Genomic DNA, 8938 nt, shown 5'->3' on the forward strand with positions numbered 1-8938 from the left:
TAGGAACCAGTAGCTCTGAATTCTGGGAGTGCAGTGCTCTAGTGCAGTGGTTCTCAACCAGTGGGGCCGCTCTGGGTAGTTGCATTTCCTCCCTGACTCATTTCCTGGTTCTCCTTCTCCATAAACATGAAATCAAGGAGAGAGTTAACTTTTCCTGCTCCAGATTTCCCACCGTGGTCAGAAAGAACGGGGGAGACACTTTGTTTCTCTCACTATGACTCTAGAGTCGGAACTCACTCCGGAGCTAATCGCCGTCACTCTCTCACTTCTCCCTCTACCACACACTCCCCCCCCCACACACTATGTGTGTATATATGAATGTGCCTAATTTTGGCAGTTACGAAGGTGAAAAAAGGCTGTTCTTGAGGTTTGTTTTAAGTGGGCGTCAAAGGATATATCCTGATCAAAAATAACTCCTAGATTTCTGACAGTAGTGCTGGAGGCCAGGGAAATACCATCCAAAGTAGCTATATCTTTAGATAATGAGGTTCGGAGGTGTTTAGGGCCCAGCACAATAACTTCAGTTTTGTCTGAGTTTAACATCAGAAGATTGTAGGTCATCCAGGATTTTATATCTTTAATAAGAGCAAACTATTGTAGTCTCCAAACTGGAAAACTAAGATAGACAGAACACGAGGAGAAACGCAGGCACACACGACAAAAAAGACAAAGAACAGACAGGTAAAATTACACAAGAATCTTATCACAAGACAAGGTACAACTGGAGTGGGAAGGGAACAGAAATAGTGAGGGAAACACTGATTGGGTAACAAGACACCAATGACTGGCAACACAAAGGCAGGCTGACGAGGCTAGATACAAAACAGGTGTACAAGGGAAGTTATGCAGGGCTACAGGAACACAATGGCAAGCACAGAAAACTCAAAATCACACAGTGAATGAGACCCATCCCACTCTGTGCAAGGCTCTTGGTACTTTTCCATGTGAGCTGTGTAGGAAGTAGGCAGCGGCGTGGCACACCTGTTTCGAATCCTCCTGATTGACTCCTGCTCGTATTTAAGATAGCTGAAGTTGCAGTCCATGGATCTGTAGAAATGGTGGGGAGACCCAATTGAAAATTTGAAGATCCAAGTTGGCAATGCAATATTTATCTAAACTGAGGGGACACCAAGGGGAAAACGTACAGAAGCTAGCTTTGGAAAGTGCTTGGGATTTTGGAGGAGAAAAAGTGAAGAGGGAATATTTTATCTTTAAAGTAAATAAGGTTATGAAGAGGATAGAGTTTGGGGAGGAGGGGGTTGCCCCTATAGTTCACTGGCCAGCTATACCACAATGTATTTGACCTACGCCAGAGATTGATTTTACTGTATTAGACTCAAGAAAATCACATAAGAGCACTGCAGCATATGGTGAAATAGTTGGAGAAAGGCTAAGGAACACCTGGGGACAGTACATTCAAATGTTTACAGACGGGGCTCAAGACCCACAAACTGGGAAGTAAGGGTTTGCATTTTACTGTCTGAGGGGGTTTCAGTATACAACAGAGTTGATGGCTATAATTTGGGCTCTGCAGTGGGTAGAGGAGGTAAAACCAGGGCCAGCAGTGATATGCTCAGACTCTGCATCAGTTTTTTTTTTTTTTTTTTTTAAAGATAATTTTTTTGGGCTTTTCCACCTTAAATTTTTGACAGGACAGCTAGGTGAGAAAGGGGAGAGAGAGGGAGAAGCCATGCAGGAAATCGTCACAGGTCGGATTCGAAGCCTGGACCTCTGTGTCGAGGCATAAACCCAGTGGCGGTTCCAGACAAATTTTACTAGGGGGGCAAAGGAGGGGCCAGTGTTTAACCAGAGGGGCACATTAAAAAATGGCAACAAATGATATTTAAAGATTATAAACTTTATTTTACTTTAAAATTATATAAACATTTATTTTGTACAAGAGTGAGTAGGTGCAAGAGAGGTAGGGCAATACAAAATGAAAAATGTCTACATGCATAGCAATATTTCGAGTCCATCATGACAGAATACTCAAGCCATGGATGAAGATTATACCAGTTTGGCCTGAAGCTCCGTCTTCTGTCCTCCATCAAAATGGTTGGGAATAGATTCAAGTTGGGCTGTACTGGTACATCATTCTTGGACTTGCTGATTTCTGTAGAAAGATGTACAGTAAACATAGGGCACAACTACAACATGTATTTACTTATGTATATATGCATGTATTTCAAAATGTAGGCCAAGTATTTACTTAAAAAAAAAAGAAACATTACAGCCATATTGACAAAAAAAAAATTTAAAGCAGAAAGCACCATTTTAAGGACACACAGTAGGCGTACAATGAAATTGTAATTGCACTGCTTTGCAAATAGTAAGAACCTTCTTTATCACAAACCTGATGTGCAGTACTTGATCCACATGGATCCACTTGCTGTCCCTCTGGCTGTTCCTCTCTCTGTCCCTGTATGTTTTCTTCCTCCTTACCCTCTTCTTCATCCTCCTCATCCTCTGGAATTTCCCTCTCTGTGTCAGAGCCCTCACTTTCATCACATGCCCTCTCTCCAACATCCACTGACTCCTCTGGCTCTCCTTCTTCCTGCTCTTCAACACCTTGATTTGTTTCTCTCACTGCTGTTTTTCTCACTTTTTTGTTTACTGGAGCAAAAAAGGACGCTATGTCCCTTCCTCGTTTTTATGATAACTATTAGAAGAAGAAAAAACGTAGGGGCATGCATTACATTTCGTTGCCTAGCCATCCCTCCCTACTTAACACGGGAAAATAACCTGTTGATTACTTTACTCAAATGTATTTGTTATTGGGGCAGGGACATGTCTACAGAGGCATGGGCCTCCCTAGGCCTACGTGTAGAACCGCCATTGCATGAACCTCTCAGTATATGTGCGCCTGCTCTACCCACTGAGTCAACCCGGCCACAACTCTGCATCAGTTTTGATGACACTGAGGGAAGGAAAGTTTGGAGACAGGTCTGATATGCATATGGCGCTAGCATATAGCCTAGCTTGATGCCCGTAAACAAAGATTTTCTTTATAGAGTTTAGCTAGATTGAACAACATATGACGGACAGTGACAGGATGCTTTTATTAATGATGGACCTACACTTAGTTGACCCTAACTTCACTCTTAATTTCAGACATGTTAGAGCCAATAGTAAAACCTAAACCGTAATATAACTGAAAAAACTAAAGAAACTGGATTGTTTGTGTCAGTTTATGCATCACTGTTGTGTGTTGTTCGTCAGAATTTAGTCTTCATTCCTTCATATAACATTAGTCTGAAAATGATGGATTCATATCAGTTTGTTTAAAAAGTTATAACCTTAAGTACAATTTCACCACTGTTGTGTTTTTCAAATATTGTTCTAAATTCTTATAACAGTAGTATAAAAATAATTAAATTCTCATCAGTCTGAAAGTTGTAAGTACAATTTCAGTACTATAATAAAACACTATTTAAAATAGCAGTTATTTATTTTTACCCTAATGAAATCAATACAAAGCAAACTGAACAGAAAAGAACACTACTGTGTTGTTCCAGTCAGCACATTACTCCCAACTCAAAATCCCATTGGTTCCTATGAAGGTAAATATGGTGCAAAAAGGGAGAGCTTGTAGAATACAATGTGAGAACTTGCAGAACAAAAAATCTGAACTTGTATGTTAAAATTTGCACTTGTAAAAATAAAATTTGCACTTGTAAAAAATATTCACACACATGTGATCTGAATTTGAAGTCATACAAAGAAAGAAAACATGAGCTTGTAAAAACAATCTGAACTTGTAAGTTGAAATTTGCACTTGTAGAAAATGTTCACACACCTGTATTCTGAATGTGAAGTTACAGAAAAAATATTCACAAATGTGTAGATTGATATTTACATGAACACAATGACAGCTGCAAACGTATAATGCAACATTTACTCGTATACTTTTTTTTTTTTACTCTGGTTCATTTTCCATCACAACCACAACTCAGTGATTACAACCTCTCGAATCTGTCACTGCAACTTCACATATGTGCTCTCTCGCATCACAAAGTGGCCAATCTGCGCACCTCGACTTTCACAACACTCTTGACGATACATTTGGTGCAAAACTAATTTGTACCTGTGGACTTAGGCTGTGGAGCTCTGAGCTAACAGAACGGGAAAAGCCTTCTTATATACAGTCTATGGGAAAATCAGGGTTTCTATCGCCAGATGAGGGACAACTCTGTCCGGCTTATTTATGTAGCATGGAAACTTGGTGGAATAGCATGCTAGCGTTAGCTAACTAGCAGCCAGCCCGCTTCTAAATAAATACCTTTTAATTGTCTAAACATTTTTAACAGTCAAACTAAAACACTGGCGGTGAGCTCCACGGCCTGCAGCCGCAGACGGACCGTCATCAGTGGGTAACAGGTGCCAAGTTTCGCATCCCTGCCGAGAATTGCATCCACTAGGGAAAATAATGATTTTATAAGGCAAAGTACTGTTTAAAAACTAGGCAATAGTAAATCTCTTTGTCATGTTCATCAATAATGATTAGGATTTTAGAAGGTTTAGAGACATCAATGTTTTATCAGACTCTGTAGTAGCATTTCCTTGCTACCTAGATGCAATTTTCGGCAGCAATGAATTCTGCAGAAATTATTGTTTCTGCCCAAGCGGGTGCAATTCTTAGCAGGGATGCACAACATAAGCAAAGCAAGCTCTGGTCATGGCCGGGGGATGGGCCGCTGCTACCGAATGTGGGGCTCTCCGTGTCCCGCTGGAGCTCCGACTGCAGGTCGAGGTCGGCAGCGAAGCTTTCTGGCAAAAGCAGTGTTGCTACGCTGGTCGATCCCCACTGATGACGGTCCGTCTGCGGCTACAGGCCGTGGAGCTCACCGCCAGTGTTTTAGTTTGACTGTTAAAAAGTGTTTAGATAATTAAAAGGTATTTATTTAGAAGCGGGCTGGCTGCTAGTTAGCTAGCTAACGTTAGCATGCTATTCCACCAAGTTTCCATGCTACATAAATAAGCCAGACAGAGTTGTCCCTCATCTGGCATAGACTGTATATAAGAAGGCTTTTCCCGTTCTGTTAGCTCAGAGCTCCACAGCCTAAGTCCACAGGTACAAATTAGTTTTGCACCAAATGTATCGTCAAGAGTGTTGTGAAAGTCGAGGTGCGCAGATTGGCCACTTTGTTATGCGAGAGAGCACATATGTGAAGTTGCAGTGACAGATTTGAGAGGTTGTAATCACTGAGTTGTGGTTGTGATGGAAAATGAACCAGAGTAAAAAAAAAGTATACGAGTAAATGTTGCATTATAAGTTTGCAGCTGTCATTGTGTTCATGTAAATATCAATCTATACATTTGTGAATATTTTTTCTGTAACTTCACATTCAGAATACAGGTGTGTGAACATTTTCTACAAGTGCAAATTTCAATTTACAAGTTCAGATTGTTTTTACAAGCTCTCATGTTTTTTTTCTTTGTATGACTTCAAATTCAGATCACGTGTGTGAATATTTTTTACAAGTGCAAATTTTATTTTTACAAGTGCAAATAAAATTTGTACAAGTGCAAATTTTAACATACAAGTTCAGATTTTTTGTTCTGCAAGTTCTCACATTGTATTCTACAAGCTCTCCCTTTTTGCACCATATTTACCTTCATAGGTTCCCCCTGTACTCACCTGTGTGCAGAGGGCAGGCAGTAGTGGCACAAATCAAGAACATTGGCAAGTCTGATAATAATGTTATTGTAATTCAAATACTACAACTACACACACATCATGTTACCTACACTTATCATTTCTTTATCTTGCTTATCCCTTCACAGGGTGCACAACAAGGCCAGGGAGAGAAAATTACTGTGATGTCCACAAAACCAAAGCAGAGAAGGTAAGGTAAGATAGTAATGACGTTAAAGAAAGCTATGTACACCTAATATCTTATGTGTTGTTGTCTATGAATTTGTCTTAAATAGGAGCACACTATACAAAGACAACATTGGAGAGTTGCTGGATCTGTCTGTCCTCAAAGTGCCAGAGATCTACAAGGAACCCCTGTTTCTTCACCATCACCTGCATAATCCAAGTGATAAAAGAGATAACAAACTATTGTGTTCTCTGCTTACATGAATAGGTGTCTGTAATGTCTGCTGACATATACAATCAATTCAATAAATGTTGATAAGTATCACTGATATTTCTTAAATCATTGTAGTTTTTCAGAGCAATATCCACAAGCGACAGCAGTCGGCGGGGACGAGGCAGCCGGCAGCTGCCTTCAACCTCCTACCTAACAGTCGGCTCTATCGCCTAGTTTTTATTATACTAATAAAGTGTTTTTAAAACCAAAGATACATTTTTACGTGTAAGTAAGTATTAGCCTCACGCTAATTTATCAAGACTAGGCCTACCGGCTAAACTAACGCTAGCTTCATGGCAACCTCTACACCTGGCGAGTCCCCACTCCCCCTCAGGATTTCCTCGTTGTTCAATAATACAAACAAAGAAATTGCTGACCTCAGGGAAGATGTTCGTCGGCTTTCCGAGGACTTAAAAACCAAAGATACTTTGTTAACCGCCTGCTTGGACGTGGCTCATAATCAGTCGCTCCGGATCTCATCTCTCTCGGCGGCCTTCCAGGATACCGCGCCATGGGACCCAGCTGCCTACCCACGCCCATCGTCCTGCTCGACACCGGTTATCAAGCCACCCTGGACTGAGGTGGTTTGCGGCCGAAAGAGAGCCTCGGGTAGGGCTCCATCGCCTCCTGCCCTCAGCCTCTCCAACCGCTTCAATGCTTTGTCGGAGTCGGAGCCGGTGGTGGCCAGTGCGGCTCACCGGGCTCGCCCCGCTTCAAAGCAGACTGACCAGCCGTCGTCACGGAAGACGATTGCTACCGCGCGGCGAAAGCTTCTGAGGGATGCGGTAGTCAGACGGTCCGGTGGCCTACACTGCCTGGATCGGCCAAATGACAACGTTCCTCAAAAACAATCTCCACAACCGAACGGTAAGCATTCTTCCTCTTCTTTTCCCTGCCCATCTGAAACCGACACTGACTGTTTTGCTCCCGTCACCGGCTACCCACACCCCCCCCACTCCTCGTCCGCTCTTCCCCCTAACCACAGTAATTATTGGGGACTCCATCACTAGAGACTTACGGTTTCATAATGCTGTCACACACTGTTTTCCCGGAGCCAAAGTTGCAGACATCCTGGCTAAAGTTATGGACCTGATACCCTCATTTCCGACCTCTATCAAACGCATCGTGGTCCATTGTGGACATAACGACATGTCCACTCGGATTCAGGAGTGTGAGCGCACAAGGCGAGACTTTACCACTCTCATTGAGGCTTTAAAAAGCACTGGGAAGTCGGTTTTTATTTCGGGCCCACTTCCATCTCTAGGTCGCGGATCAGGCCTCTTTAGCAGACTACTCTCCCTTAACACCTGGCTCCAGCTCACATGCAGTATTCACAGGATAGGTTTTATTGACAACTTCAATCTGTTTTGGGAACGTGGCTCCCTGTTCAGCAGGGATGGGATTCATCCCAATACACGCGGAAGCCAGATGCTACGTGAAAATTTGCACCACGCCCTGCATACCCAGACCTCTGATTGACTGTTTACATCCCGTAAACACTCCCACAAGCACACTGACCAGACACACTCTCCCAAAGTCAATAATCAGAGATACAGCGCTACACGCCCCTCTGTGCTCCCTTCAGAGCAATCACCCATTCATAATCCCATAACCACCGTGTCTGTCCCCCGACTGAGACCGTTTAAACCAAACGCTAACAAAAGAGGTGCTATACTAAACAACCTAATTGGAATTAAAACAACCACTGCAACAATAGAACAGAATAGGAAAATCAAATGTGGACTATTAAATATTAGATCTCTGTCATCGAAAGCATTATTGGTAAACGAATTGATATCAGATAACCACATTGATTTATTCTGCCTCACCGAAACCTGGCTGGGCCATGACGAATATGTTAGTTTAAACGAAGCCACTCCTCCCAGTCATAATAATACCCAAATTCCACGAGGCTCAGGCCGAGGAGGGGGAGTTGCAGCCATATTTGACTCAAGCCTGTTAATTAATCCTAAACCTAAACTAAATTATAACTCGTTTGAAAGCCTTGTTCTTAATCTTCAACACCCAACATGGAAAACAGTACAGCCTATTATATTCGTTGTTGTTTACCGAGCACCAGGTCCATATTCTGAGTTTTTATCTGAATTCTCAGAGTTTTTATCATGCGTAGTCCTTCAATCAGACAAAGTACTTATTGTAGGTGATTTTAATATCCATGTGGACATTGAGAGCAATAGCCTTAGTACTGCTTTCAATTCACTGCTAGATTCTATTGGTTTCAGTCAGAGGGTGCATAAGGCCACGCACTGTTTTAACCACACCCTCGACCTTGTGCTAGAATATGGCATCAAAATTGACGATTTAATAGTATTTCCGCAGAATCCTTTATTATCAGACCATTTTTTAATAACTTTCGAATTCCTACTACCAGACTATACGAAATTAAATAAAAGTTTCTACACTAGATGCTTATCTGACAGTGCTATAGCTAAATTTAAGGAAGCTATTCCAACAGCACTTAACTCAATGTCATGCCTTAATATAACAGAGGACTGTTATGTTAACTCTAGTCCCTCCCAACTTGATATCTTTGTAGACGCTGCTACGGCCTGCCTACGGACTACTTTAGACTCGGTTGCTCCTCTCAAAAAGAAGATGATGAAGGAAAGGAAACTAGCACCTTGGTATAACTCCCAAACTCGCAAATTAAAACAAATCTCACGAAAACTTGAAAGTAAATGGCGTTCCACCAAACTGGAAGAATCTCGTGTGGATTGGCAAGATAGTCTAAAAAATTATAGGAGGGCCCTCAGAAATGCCAGATCAGACTATTACTCAACACTAATAGAAGAAAATAAGAACAACCCAAGGTTTCTTTTCAG

At 41.9% G+C, this 8938-nt stretch overlaps 1 protein-coding gene and 1 long non-coding RNA gene across 2 annotated transcripts; one reads left to right on the forward strand and one right to left on the reverse strand.

Annotated features, from left to right (window-relative positions):
• Positions 1 to 1916: 1916 nt before the first annotated feature.
• Positions 1917 to 3115, reverse strand: LOC116047492 (tripartite motif-containing protein 44-like). The gene is made up of 3 exons (XM_031296346.1): positions 3100 to 3115; positions 2354 to 2613; positions 1917 to 2113 (listed from the first exon to the last, which is right to left on the reverse strand). The coding sequence occupies exons 1-3, from the start codon at positions 3113 to 3115 to the stop codon at positions 2069 to 2071; spliced, it is 321 nt and encodes a 106-aa protein (XP_031152206.1). The 3' UTR covers positions 1917 to 2068.
• A 380-nt stretch (positions 3116 to 3495) lies between these two features.
• Positions 3496 to 6027, forward strand: LOC116047034. The gene is made up of 4 exons (XR_004104299.2): positions 3496 to 3548; positions 5622 to 5700; positions 5785 to 5846; positions 5932 to 6027. It is a non-coding gene; the product is annotated as an uncharacterized LOC116047034 (long non-coding RNA).
• Positions 6028 to 8938: the final 2911 nt, after the last annotated feature.

This window comes from Sander lucioperca, chromosome 14 (assembly GCF_008315115.2).
Source record: "Sander lucioperca isolate FBNREF2018 chromosome 14, SLUC_FBN_1.2, whole genome shotgun sequence".
NCBI lineage: Eukaryota > Metazoa > Chordata > Actinopteri > Perciformes > Percidae > Sander > Sander lucioperca.

Coding starts and splice junctions, on each gene's coding strand:
- LOC116047492 (XM_031296346.1), bottom strand. Junction 2,114..2,353: donor GATCAAGTACTGCACATCAG/GTTTGTGATAAA, acceptor ATCTTTCTACAG/AAATCAGCAAGTCCAAGAAT.